The sequence below is a fragment of the Salarias fasciatus genome, chromosome 12 (genome assembly GCF_902148845.1).
Source record: "Salarias fasciatus chromosome 12, fSalaFa1.1, whole genome shotgun sequence".
In the NCBI taxonomy this organism is placed as follows: Eukaryota; Metazoa; Chordata; class Actinopteri; order Blenniiformes; family Blenniidae; genus Salarias; species Salarias fasciatus.
The window spans coordinates 14,591,004-14,610,067 of NC_043756.1; the positions used below are offsets into that span (position 1 = coordinate 14,591,004).

The window sequence follows — 19,064 nt, forward strand, 5'->3', positions numbered from 1 at the left end:
TTTTTTTTCTTTCATTGCATTTTGTAAAGATACCTAAAATAAACCACCGTTTATATCTGATCTCACTTCATGAGCCTGCATCAAAAAAATAAACGTCCACTTTGTAAATAAAGCCCCCACCTGTTCTCTGACAGGAAGTACGGAAGCACGCTCCTTGGGCGTGAGCGCGCACGTTAAACTGCGCTTTCACAGCACGTGGTGTGTTTGCTGTAATTTGATTGGCCGCCTGAGCTTCACAACGTTAAACATCGGCGCGGCTGGTCACGTGACAGCATCTGCTGCGGCTGCTGGCTGAGCGAAGCGTGTTAGCAGGTAACAGAAAGATAAGATAGTTGCTATGTTTCTCATATATAAAACCCATTTCAGCTGCTCATGTGTATTGTCCTGTCGTGTGAAATTGGTTTAGGCAAGCTGGTGGGTCACATCAAGCATAATCTTTGTTTTATTCGGTGCTTAACTGACTCAGTAACTCGTTAGCCTAGCCACGGCGTTGTAGCCGTCCCGCGAATGCTGTGCTTTGATGCGGACGGGCCGTTCACATGCCGGCCATGTAGCATGTTACTTTTATTTTCTGTTTGTTGTGTTATTGACTTGTCGTATTTCGACAACTTTTGAATAGCGGATTTAGTCCCTAAAAAATCCCTTTCGCTGATATTTACGTTTACGAAGTCCATGACATCCACGGTTTGTTAACGTTAGCTTCCCGCTAACGTTAGCTCGACTCCGTTCACGTTAGCTTTTCTACACAAAGGGAAGCAGCCTCGCGTTGATGCGTTTGTTACATTTGTTTATTTTTTGTTTTTGCCCACCCAGTGGCTGTACGCAGACCAGTCACATTAGCAAGGACGATAACTCGTCGTGTGTTGGGACAGCACATACCTTTTTAACAGTATGTGGCGTTGTTTTGGTTTCAGTCGTGTGTATATCGGAACAAAGACGCAGAGTTAGCCGTGCTGCAGCTACCGAAAGCTAGTTGAGCTAACGGGAACGCTAGCCAGTGTGGCTCGTGTTTCCGTAAAGCTTTTTTGAAGTGCTACCTTAAATAGCTCTATATTTCACGCAAGGACCTGGCCAATCATTTATTTCGCTACCTGATAATAATCTTGAACATGTGTTACGATCTGCCGATCTACCCACTGGTTTCACACACACTGGTCCTAACCGGTGGATCGAGTTTGACAGTAGCTGTATGTGCTGTAACCCAGCCCGTGTGATTTCTGTGACTACCCTCAGCTTCCCGTGAAGCACGGTCTGATTTGCGGTCACTTATCTTTAATAAAATAACATCATCGGTGGACATCCCTACTTCGTAAATAAAATAGTTTGTTACCCATAGCAATGTGTATCGACGTATTGACTGTTTTTGAGTTGGGCACTGAGGGAGGGTTGAAAGGTGACACCCGGACAGTCCCCTCCTGGCTTGCTAAATTTAACCGGGGATGTGGGGAACGACAGATGGGGGGTTATAGTCTTACACAGCATACTTCACAACATTGAATCCCTGTCTGCTTACATTCTGTATGCAGTGCTTTCGTAGCACAGTTATTTTGCATTGTACAGTTGTCTGATGTGATATTCTTGTCTTGTGTTTGTTTCTCCAGATTTTTCTATTTTGTACATACATTGTTTTGTATATACTGTAAATGATGACATCGGTGGTCAGCAATCAGGCCCGGGGAAGTCGGGACAGAACGCTGCCTACTACTACACAAACAGCACAGCCACAGAAACAGATACAGGTCTGTTTTTATATTGTTCATACCTAGCTAGGTCTTATCTGAATTGTTAATTTTTTTGGTATTGGAATATTTTCTTGCAATGGTTAAATCTTACCATTAAGCTATATAATTTCAATGTCAATGTAGTGAAATGTGTGGTAAGTACATAAATAAATATTTGAGTTCTTTCTGTTCACCAGGCCACAGCAGAACAGATCCGTCTTGCCCAAGTGATCTATGACAAAAATGATGTTGACTTTGAAGACAAGGTCAAACAGGTACTGGTATACATGTGAAAATAATTTCTTATCCATATCTGATGACAATGACCAGTTTACACATTTGGTTTTCAAAAAGACTTTTTTTTTTTTGCATCGCTGTTGAGAATGACCAAAATTGGATGTTGTAAAGTTTGATGATTCAAAGATAGCATCAATCATAGAAATGACATGTACAGTACTGTCTTTTTTAATACTGATCTCTAATAAGCTGAGGCAGTATTTTGTGTTGTACAGATGTGATAAGCCCTATCTGCAAATGTATTTCAAAGTGATCAGAAATACCATATCATAGCTATTGTAGGATAATTAATGTCTTACTCTGTCATTTACCCACTGACAGATGTCCAGTCCAAGACTTTAAATGTTTACGTATTGCCTGTTTAGGGCTGCCCCCCCCCCCCCCCCCCCCCCCCCCCAGTTTGAAATAAATGTTCATCAGCCTGTCAGAAATTATCATTCTGGTCAATTACAAATATTTCATAATAAATTAAGAATTCAATTGATTTGATGATATGCCACTCTAAATCCTATAAGTCCTTGTAATTCACATATGTTTGTCCTGTTGTGCATTCACAGTTGATTGAGGTAACTGGAAAGACTCAAGATGAGTGCATGGTCGCCCTCCATGATTTCAATGGTGATGTAAACAGAGCCATCAACTTTCTGCTGGAGAGCACCTCTGACACAGTAAGTGGATATAATAGACTCACAAAATTCATGTGTTTTACCTGCATTCACTTTTCATATTAAGTGACTTCTTTCTGTTCGTGGAGATCAAATATGGTTATTATTGATACATTTCTGATTGTCCACATGACTCTTGTCAGAACTCCTGGGAGACTGTTGGGAAGAAGCGCAACTTTGGAAAAGAAGGTGGACCCTCGGAGGTGAAGGAGAACAGAGAGAAAAAAGGCGAGAAGGAGGCCAGTCGTGGACGTGGCGGGTCCAACAGAAGGGGCAGAGGCATTAGCCGAGGACGTGAAGGTAAGAAACGAACACTTTTGCTTATTTTTTTCATGACATTGGTTTCTATTTGAGTGTATTGATCTGGAAAGTGCCATTTATTTCTTTGCTGTATCTGTGACAAGAATTATTTGCCAGTTTATGGATTTAGGAGGATATTATTTATGTCTTGTTTCCTTATTTCTTTCTTTTTGTTGGATGTTAGGTCGGGTAGAGGAGAATGGATATGAAGCGGCTAATGGGGAGAGAGGAGGTGATCGTGGACGCCGGGGGAGAGGCAGAGGTACGCCTTAAAGTCTGAAAGGCATCGTGTACATTTCAATTTCGCATGGAGGAAACGTAGCTGCCGTGGCTATTTTCTTAAATATTGCCTTTTCGTTAGTAATTTTTGGATCATGTCGACCCAAATGTTGTCCCAAGTTTCATGTAGCTTACTACGGTAAGTTTTGTAGTATTTAGCCTGATGCAGCATTGCACAAAATCCTTAGAGCTGATTGGATGCATTTATGGGTTATCATTGATAAGAAACAAAAGAATCTCCTTTCATTAAGAATCAGAACAAGGATCTACAAGTTCATCAAGGTGGTGTTACATAATAAATTATGTCAGACACAGTTGTCAACCAGAGAATTGCTTCCACCCTCCCATGGTGTGAAAAAAACATCACTAGATCTTTTGAAAACATTTATGTACCAATTACCATTCCTGACTTTTTTTAAGCTTGTGTTGGCACAGCTGTGGTGTCACCTCTTTGTACACAATTTCATTTAGCTTTAAGCCTCAGGAACGGAAGTTTATTGATATAGCACCATCCAGGCACAAGGCAACTCACATTGCTTTATAAGAAAAGAACAAATGCATGAAAACTAAGTGAATCAGAAATGAGTGGAAAAAAGAGAAAATAACTTTGTTTCATTTAAGCCTGCGACTGCTGCACTACTTTATCAGTAAATATGTTTCTTGTAATGGGGTTTGCTGCCCTCATTTTAAGAAGTTTGAGGTTTGAAGGGGCGCAGTCGTTAAAACAAATCTGTTTGTGCTGTGTCCTCAGGGGCAGGAGTTCGTGGCAGAGGGAGAGCAGCTGCTGGTAACAGGTTCTCTTCGCAGGGAATGGGGTACGTTCACTGGAGATGTTTATTCTGAAATAAGAGGTAGTATAGAATTAAGAGGAGGTAGTGATGCTTACAAGCACATATCTGTAATTTGAATATGTGGAAAAAATCATTCTGAATCTCCTCATTTGAGACAGACTAAAAAATTGGCAGTCTTGTTACTACGGAGCAGACTTAATTCCTGGTATTCTTGCTCATTTCAATTGGTTTGCTTTTTCAGCACCTTCAATCCTGCTGATTACACTGCTAACTCTGGAGCTCGCCAGGAGACGTGGGATAAAGATGGCAACGAAACTGCTGAGGGAACTGGTAAAGCCATTTATGAAATGAAAGCTGTGACTTTCATGTGTCTTGTTACTTTTCGGGTTTTCTAAGCTAGAAAGAATATAAGTGTGTGCTTGTTTAATTTTAAATTTAATTTTGGGTGAAAAATCAAACATGAAAGTATCTCTATTTTTGTTGTTGTTGAAGGAACATGGGGAGGCAATCTGGAAGACTGGACTTCAGAAGACTGGAATGAGGATGTAAGGCAGCATCTGAGCTCCCTTTAATAAATATGCATTGGATTGTGTAATAGGATATTTTTTTACTGACATTAGTACATTTGGTAACAAGGATTTTGACTCTGTGGTTTTAAGTAGTTGAAAAATACCAAACAGAATAAACTGACAGTTTCTATTTCATGTTCACACAGTTGTCTGAAACCAAAGTATTCACTGCCTCTTCAACAAATCACATCACACCTGGGCACAAGTAAGACATTCCCGGACACTCGCCCACTCAAGTTTTCATATTTTATAATAAGATTAATATTGGAGAAACAACATTGTCTATCATTTAATTCTTCCTCAGTGTGGACCTGGCTGGCCTGCTTCCTAAGGCTGGAGTGGCTGGAGGGGCCTCAATGGACTCGGACCTGGGAGCCATTGTTGATGGCCCTTCAACTGAGGACTTGGGCCAAAGCCTGGTGTTTACCAACTCCCACCACAATGGGCGCACTGCAACACACAGCTACGCACACGCCACAGCCAACAGCTATGCTCATGCCGCCTCGGCGAGTACCACCTATGCACATGCTGCACTGGTATGACAGCCTTTCAACCACACTTCAGCCTTATGCCTACATTTGTTTATATTATTATTTTTTTCTGTCTCCCTGTTAAAGCTGTGTTATGCGTCTTTATACTTGTGCAAGAAGTTGATGTTTGGAATGTATGTTGCACAAGAATTACTGTACTAAGTTCTTGATTTGCTCATCTCCATCTTCCAGTCTTCAGTCCTGGGTTCTGGATTTGGTTCCCTGAATGCACCAAAGCAGGCACCTGCCCATGACATCCGGACATCAGAGCAACTCAACGGTCCACGGCTTGGTCAGAGATCCAGTCAGATGCTGGCTCCCACCAGCAGCAGTGCTGTTCCCAAAGACACAGGGCCATCTGCAGTGCAAAGCCCTGCACCGGCCCCCTCTCCCTCTGCAGAAATCAAAGCTCAAAGAGTGGAGAATGGCAGCGTCACTGCTCCTCATGGTAATTATGTCTCATACAAAGTGCATTATTTAGGGGGATTTATTTGTGAGATTGCACATTGCGCCTCTCAAACTAAATGGTAATGTTAGACGTTGAAATGTTTTGTGTAGCATTGTTTGGTTTCACATAAAATCAAATGGTACCATGTTTCAGTCACCAAACACATCCTTGTGACAAAGTTAGCGATTTTTCAAGCTGGACATGAACACAGCATTGCACTCACCCAAGTGTAATGACTTCACTAGCTGAGCGCTTAGTAAACAGAGCAGCATGGTCGACAGGACGCGCTTCAGATCACGACTCCAATTTTCAAAATGCGATGGAGATTACGCTCGCTGCAGTGGGAATACTTCTAATCTTAGGAAACCCCTGGTTGAATGAACGCTTTTTCTCAAGGCTGAAGCTCGCAGCATTTTAAGCAGATCCACGGCGACAACTCCGCCTTTGGCATTGTTGGCATGCTGGCATTTGTTTGCAACTCGTCTGCTGCCAGAAACAAGTTAACATTTATTAAACACACACAGAAGTACTGAAAATTGGTACTGTTGCGTACCAGTACTGGGAATTGGTAAAGTATTGGTTCAGATGTGAACAGTACCCATCCCTAGTCTCTGTGGAGAAGCCTGATTCATTAAAATATCATGAGCACTTTTTTTAACAGATCAAAAATGGAAGTTTTTAGTTACAGGGGTTTATACGCCAAGCCAGTTTTAAGTTGTCAACTTCAATTCTGTTAATACCGTTGTAGATCTTGCATACATCACATTGAAGTGGTGTTTTTTTTTTTTTTTAAATGAGTATACTGTGACCTGCAGCACTGTATTTATTGGTCTGCTTCTCTTCAGCCGAGATGAAGATTCAGCCAGAACCATCAGCAGTGCTCAGCCAGCTGGCTCAGAGGCAGTCCACCATCCTTCCCACCACAGAGCCTCTGGTCCTGTCTCAGCCTCATGCGCCACAAGTTCCCACACCCCCAGGTAGGACTGCATAGCAGTACCACACTGTGATTTTTGTATTATACGTGCCACTTTCAGGCAATTGTCGCTGCGTTAGATATTAATGAACAGATTGTTTGATAGCCGGTTTGGCACAAATGTGTTTCACCTGGTCTTGCTTGTACTCATAAAAACGACATACAGTCACGACAATGCAATGTGCTGTGAACTACATCTGTCCTATTGTATCTGTTAGGTGTTGTTACTTTATAATTCCCTGCATCTAAGTCCTTTGGCATGAGAAATGTTTATTGAGTCTGTTGCTTTCCATCAGGTCATGAGTCCTCTGTTTCTACTGCAAGAGATGGAGCTTCTCCAGGAGTGAAGCTACCTGGCCTGGAGGCTTCCATTGCAGAAGCACCTCAACGACAGCTCAAGACACAGAGACGCAGAGCACCTCCGCCCTCAAAGGTAAATGTTGTTTTAACCTACACCTTTATGTCGATTGAAAGACTGCCATACAAACACCCATCAGGTCCATCACCACCAAGATATTTAAGGCTTACTATAAAAAAAAAAAAAAAAAAGAGAAGTATTACTTGTAAGACAAGCTAGAAACTGAAAGTCAATTATATATCTGCTCTGACATGTATTACAAGTCTAGCCAGCTTATTACCCAGTTCTGAAACCCACTCAACTACCTTTCCTCAGGACTGTTTACTTGGTGTTGATCACAAGTTCTTGCTGGTTATTGTGCTTGGCTTCTGAAGTGTTGAGCGTATCTCCACTCAATTCAAAATTGATTTGATATAAGGGGACCCTCTAAGTTCTCTCTTTGTGCGCTTCAGATTCCCTCATCGGCTGTGGAGATGCCTGGTTCTGCTGATATTCCTGGTCTGAATGTTCAGTTTGGCGCTCTTGACTTCGGGTCTGAGGCTGCCAGTTCCACGGTAGACATGGCACAGACGGAGATAGCCAGGGAGCATACTCCGACTCCGACAGCTATGCCTGTTCCTACTGTGGTTCCCACACAGCAGCCGCAGGCCAGCCTGTTCTCCAAGCCTGGCCCTGTGAGGTATGTAGGGTGTATGTTTGTTTATATCTAAGAGCTGTCTGAAGTTTTCATCATTTGTATAACTTTAGGAAGAAGATGTGATAAAGCGACACGTTCACTGCTGTCATTGTGACTGTATTGGCATACCGCCAAAATATCCCAAAAATATTCCATAGAAAGATGGTCAAAAACTCTCTGGGCAACTAAAGGTTTGTCAAAGCTCAGTCTGAGTTTCCCTATTCAAGTCTGAGGCCTCATGGAAATCATTCAAATTAGTGGGATTACATTTCAAGAACATCTCATCTTGGTTGTCTCAGTGCCTCTCAAAAGGGTTTCTTTCTGATGCTTACAGTGTTCACTGATATCTTGGTGATATTAGCAATAGCAGCTAAACAGGGAAGTCGCTGATACACTGTATCAGGTTTTATGTTTATTTATTTTTTTAATCTTTGTAAACGTGTTTAGTGAGCTAACCATGGAATTCCTGGGCCCAAATGTTTATTTTACCCCATGAAGCCAGAAACGGTGTTAACGTCATGAGTGCTGCTTTTGTCATCTTGTATCACATTTTTCTGTCTCTTACTTGTTGTGCATACTTTAATTTTTAAATTTCTTTTTTCTTGGTTCTCTGAACAGTGAACACATCAGTCCCTTGCCAACCCTACCTTCGGCCGCATCGGATCCCAGTTTCCCTTCACCATCTCTGGGCCTACCCAGTGCGACTCCCTCACCCTCCCTTGGTCTTCCAAGTGCAGCACCTCCACCCTCTTCTTCAGCCCCTACCGCAGCCAGTCGCGTGGAGAGCAGTGGCCCGAGGTCCCTGCCACCTCATCTTGGCTTCTCTCAAAGCAAAGATGTCCCCTCAGCTGCTGGTGGTCCTCTGACAGTGAGTTTTGGTTTTTTTTGGTGTTTTTATAAACTAATGTCAAATAAGTGTCGTTTTCACTTATGGGTCACGAAACTTTGCGGCGGGGTAACGAGGATCAGGTTAATATCTGAGAAAAGCCAAATCTTGAATCAAAGACTGAAAACATGTTTTTCTCCTAGAATGGCTACAGTGGCATGAAGACGCAGAGTCCACAGGACTGTAAGTACTTCAATTTTAAGTACAGTGAATCTCCTTACAAAACTTAACGGCTGGTGGAGTTCGATCAACAATAGTACGTCCATCCATCCCGCGACGCTTTATCCTGTTCACGTCTATTCAATTATAAAATTTCAGTTGATGTTCAGAGTAGTAACTGGCCATTTTATTACTCTACTTCCCAGTGATCTTGAGGTCGTAGGTAAAAGTAACTGCTTTGATATTGGGCATTCAGCATAAAACAAACAAGCTAAGTCTATAGTGAAAATAGTAATTTCTGGGCCCAGTTGACAATCCATCCAGAATTGATTTATGGCGGACAGTTTTTTTTTTTTTTTTTTAGGTTACCAAAAACATGTTGTTTTTGTTTATGGCACTTGACTCCTTTTGTTGGCCTATACAACATGCTTCCATGATATTGCATTGCATTGTGGGTTGATGTTGCATGCAGGTCTTGCACAGTGTAGTCGTCTTCTGTGCTTCTAAAAGCTGCACTAGCTGCTTTGTTTTCCTGCCTGGCATGAGTCCCTGTTATAGGACACACACACAACTCCTTTTTTTAACCTTGTACTGATTACATAATTTGTTTTCAGTCTTCAGATGCTTTTTTTTTAGAGCAAACACACCTGATTAATGTCTCTTTTCGAACCAGCAACACCGTCATCAACTCGAACAGTCAAGACGGAGTCCCCCATTATGACGACTGACAGCAGCTCTGGCCACCACATCCCCTCCCCTGCAGTGACACCTTCCCACTCTGCTTCCATGTCTTCGCTCAGCAGGTGAGAGTGGAGTCAGACACTTTGTGACAGTCTGCCTGGAGATAATGATGGTTACAAGCACATATCCTAATTCTGCTCTGTGGAAATATTTTGGTCTGAGTCTCCATTCTTCCTTACGGTCCTTCCTGTGTCAAGTGTTTTGTCTGCTTCATCAGAGTCATGTTGACAGAACCTTTTTACTTTTTTTGCAGTCATGTGAGCAGTACTCACTCATCTGGAGCTCCCCTGACAACAAATACATCCCTGGGGGTAAGTCTCACAGCATTCTGCTTTTTTTGTGCTGTAGGGGAATATTCAGTTTCTTCTTTGAAGACTAGTGAATGAGGACATTTATGTTTGATTTAAAGCACAGTTGTTGGCCATCTCTTCATACGCCGTCTGTTTTTATCTTGTTCTTGCAGATTGGTAATGAGGACAACAGCAGCAGTGGCGGCAGCAACAATCTCCATGCCTTTTCATCATCCTCGTCCAGCCAAGCCGTCAATCCCACTCCTTCAGCTCCTTCAGCTCCTTCAGTTGTCAGCAGCTCGGCCACTAATGGGCTCCACCCATCTGGAGCACCAGGACTAACTGCGAACGGCACCAACACCACGCTCTCTGCTGCAAGCAGCCGCACAGCACCCCTGCTCACCACCACATCCGGTATGATTCCCCACCACCTCTTGCAGAGTGGTTTATTTATCTTGCAGTTAGAATCATAACGATAGGTTTCTACCACTGTAATTTTACAGATTATGAAAAACTATTAATTTATCCAAATTCTAAATAGTTTGATAATGTGTACCCCTGTCCCCCACAGGTAAAGCTCCTCCAAACCTGGCTCAAGGAGTGCCGCCTCTCCTTGCGAACCAGTACATCATGGGCCCTGGTGGCTTGCTCCCTGCTTACCCGGTACCCTTATTTCTGCCTAATCATTTCGAGTTTTCTGTTTATGCCAGTCTCTTGAGGTTTGTAGTGAAGGCAGTGTTGACTTTCAAGAAATGGACACAGGCGTCTCTAACAATACATGCTGTACATTACTGTGAACATACGATAAAATCCATGAGCCTTACATTTCTGGCTTGCAGGATAGAGTTTTTTAATTTGATGAGGCATGATGTGAAATAGAAAACATTTTGTGCTACAATGAGTTGAAGGTCCAACGGAAAAAAATGTTTTATCAGTATGGTTTAATAGAGACTGACAAGGTGATTCTCACCGTCTTTGTTTCAACAGCAAATCTATGGATACGAGGACTTGCAGATGCTGCAGTCACGACTTCCTTTGGTGAGTTGCTTGTAGTTTTTGGCATTCAAATTGCTGTTCCAGGAGGAAGACTTCATTTTCCCGTTTCACTTTCTACACAGGACTACTATGGTGTAACATTCCCTGGTGCTACAGGTCCTATGCCTGGAAGAGATGGCCTGGCTAATAATCCGTATTCTGGTAAGTCGTATTTTAGATTAAACCTGTCTTGATGGAGATTGCAATATATTTCAAGATAGGCTGTTATGTTGACAGAACAATGGGATAATTAAACCTAAAGTGAAACAGCCTCTCATGTTTAACTCTTTGTTTTTGCATAAATACAAGAAAGTTTGTTTTGCAGAATAATGAAAGACACACTCGTGTCAATTCAACTACAAAGTGAAAATAATTCTCATACTCGGCATGGTGATTGTAAACTGTTCTATAGGCGTTACTCTATGCTCCATAACATTGGTTTGTTCTGGGTTCACTCATAGGTGAGGCTACAAAGTTTGGCAGGAATGATTCTTCTTCACCAGCTCCCCCGACCAGCCTGTCCACCGCTGGTGTGCAGTCACAGGCCCAGCAGACCCCACAGACCGGGACCCAGGGTCAGGGCCAGGGCCAGGGTCAGGGTCAGCAGACACAGAACCAAGCCTTCCTCAACCCTCCTCTTCCTCCTGGCTACGGATACACTGGTGAGGAAGCAAAACTGTTTGTTCCTGACTATTTTGGCCAGTTTATTATTGAGCTTATCTCCCATCATTGTATTTTATTTACACAAAATATGCATTACAACTTCATTCTGTATTATATCCTGTTTTAATATTGATAAGCTTTCAGAGATATATCGGCACTCTTGAAACGAGCATTATTCGATATGAATATTGATACCTTTCTACCAATAAAGACCAAGTTCGTCATGATAGAAGTATTTCTGATGTTTTCTCAGCTGACTGCTTGCATCACACTTCTTCCAGGTCTGCCATATTATGCTGGTGTGCCTGGCGTTCCTTCACCCTTCCAGTATGGCCCCACTGTCTTTGTGCCTCCTGCTTCAGCCAAACAGCCTGCGATGGGCCTGGCCAACCCTTCAAATCAGTACCACCAACAGCATCAGCCCAGCTATGGACAGCATGCTTACGGCACAGGTAAGACCACAACAAAAGCACCAGACTGTCTCACGAATTAGGATTTTTGGAGATTCAAGTAAGCTTAATTTTTGAGCTTTTGTTTTTTTGGTCTATTTGATTACATTGACATCTGAAGAGAGAATATCATTATGGTGTAAATTGACAAACCGCCACAATGAGTCAAAAATATTTGCAATGTCTTGTGAAGCAGTTGTACAGTTGCCTTTACCTTCATGGAGCCTAGTGTTACACATTCAATGTGCAGTGAGGAAAATGAAACTTTCAGCATTTTTCATACTTGTATACCAAATGCTGCATGTGCGTGTGGAGGTGGGCCTGAGTTTTTTTTTTTTTTTTGCTTGTGCTGCATGCCTAGCTCAAACCCCCTGCTGAAGTTGGACACAGCTCAATATAGACACAGCTGCCATTTTAGTCAGGTTACCTTACTGCCTCTCTCTCCCCTGCCCCCCCCTTCTCTCTTCTCCTTTCATCCTCCTCCTTCCTCAACTTGTCTTCATCGACTCTGTTCTCCTCCTCCTGTCTTCCGGCCTCCCCCTGCCCTCTCCTCTGCTGGCTCTGCCTCCTTCTCTCTACCCTTCCTCCTCCTCCTTCAGCCTTTGATGACCTGTCTCAAGCCCACGGTGGGGATTACAATAAGGCAGGGTACGGAGGCTCTGCCCAGTCGCAGGCCAAGTCAGCGGGCAGCGGCCCAGGGAAAGGTACACTCACGACACGTGTGCACACTCTTAACACACACTGCTAAGTCAGCGGGCGATTTTCCAGTGGGGGAAAAGAAAAAAATGGGTGTACTCACAATTGCAGATGATTCGACACTCAAGAGTGTTCTGGAGAAAGGTGTGTACATGCATGTGTGTGACTGCACTTTCGATGTGCACCTAGCTGGGTACGTGCCAAAGGGTGGAGACAAGTGAGAAACATGCCTCTGCACCTACTCACTTAATCTGCTTTTTCCGACTGGCTGGCCCCTGTCCTACTAACTGGAAATGGGCATTCAGTGTTCTGTTAGCCACTCATCAGCAGGAAAGCGATGGATTTGTTGGTGTTCCTCATTAAAACCTTGATATTTCCCTTTTTTTTGTTTTCTTTCTGTCCCTCTTCATTCCCTCCAATCTTCCTTTCAGCGCCCGGACTGTCAGGATCGGGCACCAGTGGTGGAGTACCTGACATGGGAGGATCCATCTACAGCAAAACACAGGTGGGAGAGTGAGACTGGTTTTACTGTATGTCTGCACTGAACAAGAACTCAAGAGGTCTGATCTGTATTTTGTTCCTACCTAGTCGTTTGACAAGCAGGGCTTCCACACGGGAACACCGCCTCCTTTCAACCTGCCTTCAGCACTGGGGGGCACAGGGCCTCTGAACCCCGGGGGTGCACCTGGCTACGCCCCTGCTCAGTTCCTGCACATCCTGCCTCCGCACCAACAGCCCCACTCCCAACTGCTGCACCATCACCTCACACAGGACGGACAGGTAGGAAGTGGTTTTCATTGTCTTTGCTTTTCGCACCATATTGTGAGACTGTTATTGTTAAAGAAAGATGAATGTTGTGAACTTGTTGACTGAGTCTTGAATGCGATGGCTGATTGGACTTGTTATTGTCTGCAGGGTGGTCCTGGTCAGCGCAGTCAGTCCAGCGGCATGCAGCAGAAAACCCAAGGCAGCAAGTCCAGCTATGGCAGCTCTCCATACTGGGCAAACTGAGGAATGCATCGTGTTCCCCTTATTCCCCCCCCCCCCCCCCCCCCCCCCCCCCCAAAATGGCTGTGTGCGTATGTGCGTGCGTGTGTGTAAAGCTAAAACAAAAAGCAAACAGAAAGACACACTACCCTCACAATGAGCAATCACGGGCCTTCTCGCCCTGCTCCCCCCACCTCCATAAGTCCTCATAACTTTTGGGTTCTCTCTTCCCCCCCTTTTCACAATTGGTTGTACATGTAAGATATTTATGTATGTATTTATATATAAATATATATATATACTGTATATGTAATAGTAGATCATGAAATGTGGTTGCTGCATTTTATTTTTGAAGGACTTTTTGTTTACTTTTTTCAAAACTGCAGGAAAAGATGTTACATTCAGACAGAATGAGATGGTGAGAGAACGACTGGAGATGACAAACGATCAAAAACTTTCTGGAAGAAAAAGGAAAAGGAGAGAGCTACAGCACTGATTGCATATGAGGACACTTAAGAAGGGGGTGGGGTTTATAATAACTAACTGCATCTGTCTTTTTTTTTTTTTTATACATGAATGGCCAGGCTCTTCCCCTTGAATTCATTTTGTAGCTTCCTGTCTTTTCCCTTCTGCCTCTCTTTTTCTCCGAGGGCTACCTGCTCTCACGTGTTGGCAACTTTTAAAAGACAGATTTGCCCATTTAAATTTTATATTCTAATTTAATTTTAACCCTCATTTCTCTCGAAATAAAGTTCTGAGCAGTTGGATCTCTTTTTCTGAGTGTTTTTTTTTCTGTTTAAGTTGTCAGCTAAAGCTTTACTGTCTCCGGTTAAAGTTCAAAGTGGTTGTGATGCTGTCAAATCTACATCGGTGTGTAAACTGTTTATCCAGTTCATGAATTGGGGCCACTGGAGCTGATTCCGCCTACGGACGTCAGCAGAATCCACCCTGTACTGACCTCGGTCCAGAGACCGAAAATCTCACTTGACTCAACTCTTGAGGTCATTGAACCACACGTTGAGCCACTGTCATTTAGACCTTGTGTAAAATATACTCGTAAATAAAAACGAATTGCAAATCACAGCGCTGACACTTCACCCATAGAAGCACGTGTAGCCAATCAAGCTGATAGTGTACCGTGTTATGACTTTAAAATGATTGTATTTCAAGGTTCAGGGTCATTGTTTATCCTTTTATCTTGTCTCAGAAGTCTGACCCTCTGAAGTGACGACGGCTGCAGAATGTTTTAGAGATAAATGCAGTCTGGCTCTTGTCTGAATCAACTTCAACAGTTCTGACACAGACTAGCTCAGCAACCGGACTGTCCAGAAACATCTCTACTTGGTGACGCTACAGATGTGCAGCCGATTTTTCTGCCATGCCAATGATACATGTACACATATATTCATTGCTCAGATCATAAACTGCTTATCATTGTGCCTCTATCACAGAGTAGTATGAAGTGAATCATATTCTCTAGTGTTTCCTCAAAACTGATTGTTATTTTGTGTGTGAGATGTGGTTGGCACTCTATTCCTTGCAATAGTCATTTAAGCCAGTTGGCCATATGGCGGCCCAGCTTGAGCAACATCGGTGGTTTTCTCACAGTGAATCCCTCATGTGACAAACATTCCCTATAATGCTAATGTGACCCACAGCTTTTATCCAATACAGAACAAATTGGTATATTAAATATTAAAATGAGAACATAACTCCATTCATAGATTATATTCTTACACTTACTGAAAGAAGAACAGGCAAAGGAATGTTTTAATGGTAAACTGTTAGATTAGCCTCAGTTCTGAATGTCAGGGGGGGGGAAAGCTTGAAATTTGCATTATATCTAAGAAAGATTTCGGTATACTGAGTCTGAAGTCACAGGAATGAACTCTCAGATTATTTAAAACTGTGATTATTGTACATTTTCCTCCAGCTTTGAAATTGTTGCAAGTAAAAAAAAACTTAAACACGGCGCTCAATAATGTCTGCTTTGTAGTTTCATGATTCACCTCGAGATGGCAGTATAGCCCTGCAGCTGGTGGACGTTGTCAATGGGCCCTTATCCACAGAGATACTCTCTTCCACTTTGGATCAAGAGTTAAAACCAGATGAGCTACAGAGAAAAATGTATTTTTTGTAGGCTATATTTACATATTTATCACAAAGATCATTGCCCTGTGACTGATCAAATATGGAGCTTATTACTATTGCTTCAAGATCGGTGTATGAATGGCTGAAACTTGGAGCAGAAGGCTCAGTTTACGTATTCTTTTCATGAATGTGATTTTTTGATTCACTGCAGTTTACTCAGAATTTAGAGGCATGTCATGTCTATGTTTTTACTGGCTATAGGTGAAGTAAATGTGAAAATCTGTGATCAGTCCAGGTTCAGTAGGGATAGCCTCCAGCTTCCCACAACACCTGAAGCAGGTACAGAGGATAAGAAGCTCAACACTGTAAGATATATATATTTTTTTTTTCTGTGGGAGAATGTGTAAACTGAGGATCAAAAATAAAACCTCAAGGTCTTTTTGGGATTCTCTTGGGTATTTGAACAATAACTTCATGCTGTGGTAAACACCAAGAAAAAATGGAGCCGACATCACTGATGAAATCAAAGAATTAGGTTCGATTTGACTTCATCCCTCTCTCCACTTTACTCCATTTGTGTCTTGTGAATGTGGAGTGTGTGAACCCCCAGAAGAGCCCGTATAACCCAGGAATGTGGCCGACAAAGGAGAGGGTGAGGAGAAGAAGACGGAGATGGTTAAGAGGAGGACTGGATCCAGAGCAGCGAGGATAGAAAGTTAGTGAGTGGCAGGTGGTATTGTGGCCTAAGTGCAGGAGCCTACAGCAGCAAGGTCAAAGGTCAAAGTGAAGTTTGAAGGCCAACCCCAACTCCCTGGAAGCCCACCCAGAGAGAGATAACGATACGGTGAGTTAAAGACGGCGATGAGCCCGAGGACATAAATGAAAGAACAGATTGCTTCAGCAAAGGAAGAGTAAAAAGAGCTCCAGTGGAATGAATAGACCAGAAAACATATGCAGACAAAAAAAGAAAGATATCTGGAGACGCAAGCAAAGCTTGCAACACAACAGAAGAGGAGCCGTGAAAGAGGTGTTGAGACATAATGCCTGATTTCAAGAAGCAATTGAGGAGGACAGCACATGTTTATTATCATGCCAGTCTGTATAAGACCCGTTTAGAACCGGTCTCGATGCTAAATTAACAAATTAGCCGTGTCCTTGATGAATATGGCCATTTGGCTGCAATCTGGTGTGTTTCCGCTGTGAAGCATCACAGAGGTCGCGTGAAGATTTCCCCAAAGTTCTGTTTGCCCTAAACACATGATTCACCCTGTTATTTCATTGAAGAGGCGCAGGAATGCACACAGGAATGCCTCTGCGAGTGTTTGTTGACGCTCGTGACTGCTCCGCTCTCAGATGTTGACAAAGACGTTTTGTTGGGGTTCACTCAGTTCACTCGCTGGAGAAACTTTGGGCGCTGTGAAGCTGTCACACTGGATATCGCGACAGTTAAGGCCTGAATGGGAAGTGGGGCCCCGGCTGCTCAAGGCGGCCTCGTGACCTGCTTACTTGATTTGACACTCAAATCAATTTGTCCTGTACGTTGCCCTCTCTCCTTTTATTTTTGTCTTCGGATTACAAAACCTCTTCCTCCAGTTGAATAGAGAAAGATCACTGGATTTTTTTCTTTAATTTTTTTTTTGTTTTTTACCTCCTTTACACCCTTTCATTTCCATCTGGGCGACCATGAGATGTTTCTGCTCCCCCCACTTGTTGTGAGATGTGACAGCAGGGTCCATTCAGAAAGAAATTGGCTGCAATTAGTGCAATTATGCTGATTTTCACTTGTGTCTCATGCAGAACAGAGTTTTTGCTGTGCACAGACACATCTCCGGGAAATTGCAGCAAAAAAACCCATCAATCAACAAAGGCCTTGAATGAAAGGCTCAAGTGAAGATAATACCAGGCGCATTCCATAATGACAGCGTTTAGTCAGCTGTGACCTGCGGTGTGTTGGGGGGCACGACATCCAGGGCTTCACTGACTGAGAGGAATATGCAGTGAAGCCAGTGCGGAGGGCAGAAAGCCTAATTGTCAGTAACTGGCACATAATCCAGACATACAGTGAAGTTACGTCACAGCAGCAGGACCTGAAGAGGTCAGTAAACCCACTGCATCTAATTTACCCACTCAGCCAGAAAATGTTGTGTCTGAAAGCCACGGAGTCTTTTTTTTTTTTTTTTTTGCATATGACAATGACTTTTGTGTGAATGGCTGTTTTCTCTTGGACAAATGAGGTGTTACTTAACTTTACATTGTTATGTCAGCGTCAATAGTGCTCAGGAAACAGCTTGCATTTAACAGAAGGTGTCAGGATGCAGATAGTAGAAAGACTTCCAGGACAGAGAAGAACATAGAAATTTGGTATAAATATGAAGGAAAGCACTGAAGCTCATCCATCCTTTGCACTACGCTATCCAACTTTAGGTGAAAGGCCACAGGGGTTAATTCAGCTGAAAATGTGAAGGCAGAGTACAGGTCGCCACAATGAGCTAAAGACAAACACACACATTTATAATCACACCTGGATGGGATTTACATTCACAAATTATCTTCAAATGCAAGTCTTTAAATAGTGGGGGGAAACCAGACTACCAAAAAATAAAAATAAAAGTCCCACAGCAGGTTTTAGGGAAAGTTGACAAGTCATACATGCTTGGGAGAAATTTAGAGAATTTTCTCTATTTTCTTAAGAATTATTGCAAATTCAATTATAAAATTACTTCTTTCTGATGTCAGGGCTTGCAAGTGGGGACGTCCTGCTACTTTCCCCAAAAATAAAAACACAACCAGAAATAAAATACACTATAGTGAGTAAACGCTAAAATCGCCACATAAATTTGACGTAAACACAATGAACTGCAAATACTGTAACAAAAGTATTTTTAATCACACACAATTTCAATTCAAACCTTATTCTTCATTTTGCACTTTATAGTTGGTCTGAAAAAAATGCTTCATATACAGATATTTTATATATCTGTAAAATAAAAGGCAGATAACAGTGGTTTTCCAGACGAGTTCTTTATACTTTACATAAGAATCTTATTTTTCGACAGCAGCTGCCTACTTTTCTTTGTAAAGGTTGAACATAATTTCAGCGATTTGCTGGACTTTTCCCACTCCTGTAGACCAATATGCATAAAGATTACAGAAAACCAAGCACAAGAAACAAAGTCAGTAGACACATATCGAGAGCAGATGGATGTGATGGACGGTAAATCGGGGTGGGATTACCTCAGGGGCTTTCTCGGTGGAAGCCCTTGTCGTTGGCCCCCGGGTGGCTCCGTGGCCCCCGGTTTGACCCCTCCCCTCCCCTCCCCTCCTCGCGCCGTGTCTGGCGGTCGCGCGGCCGCTCGGAGCAGAGTGTCTTTAAGACCCAGCGGAGCTCGGCAGGGAAACCCCGCGGCTTTAGTTGTTTCTACTCTCCGGAGTGTCAGCTAGTTATTTGTGGGGAGGCGCT

General features: G+C 43.0%; 1 protein-coding gene and 1 non-coding gene across 3 annotated transcripts; both read left to right on the forward strand.

The window, feature by feature from the left end:
• Nucleotides 1-231: 231 nt before the first annotated feature.
• Nucleotides 232-14,280, forward strand: LOC115398056 (ubiquitin-associated protein 2-like). 2 transcript variants are annotated; one of them, XM_030104684.1, is made up of 29 exons: nucleotides 232-312; nucleotides 1,602-1,739; nucleotides 1,919-1,996; nucleotides 2,576-2,686; nucleotides 2,827-2,983; nucleotides 3,168-3,245; nucleotides 4,014-4,077; nucleotides 4,295-4,383; nucleotides 4,546-4,598; nucleotides 4,769-4,827; nucleotides 4,927-5,158; nucleotides 5,345-5,600; nucleotides 6,446-6,577; nucleotides 6,870-7,006; nucleotides 7,384-7,610; nucleotides 8,226-8,475; nucleotides 8,637-8,676; nucleotides 9,326-9,455; nucleotides 9,647-9,704; nucleotides 9,857-10,097; nucleotides 10,255-10,346; nucleotides 10,671-10,721; nucleotides 10,802-10,880; nucleotides 11,180-11,380; nucleotides 11,663-11,833; nucleotides 12,430-12,534; nucleotides 12,958-13,031; nucleotides 13,115-13,306; nucleotides 13,442-14,280. In XM_030104684.1, exons 2-29 carry the CDS (start codon nucleotides 1,644-1,646, stop codon nucleotides 13,535-13,537), a joined length of 3,549 nt encoding a protein of 1,182 aa, XP_029960544.1. In that variant the 5' UTR covers nucleotides 232-312; nucleotides 1,602-1,643; the 3' UTR covers nucleotides 13,538-14,280. The 2 variants fall into 2 exon arrangements, with proteins under 2 accessions (XP_029960544.1, XP_029960545.1); XM_030104685.1 differs by lacking the exon at nucleotides 12,430-12,534.
• On the forward strand, nucleotides 4,126-4,203 carry LOC115398838 (small nucleolar RNA SNORD121A). The gene has a single exon (XR_003932608.1). It is a non-coding gene; the product is annotated as a small nucleolar RNA SNORD121A (small nucleolar RNA).
• Nucleotides 14,281-19,064: the final 4,784 nt, after the last annotated feature.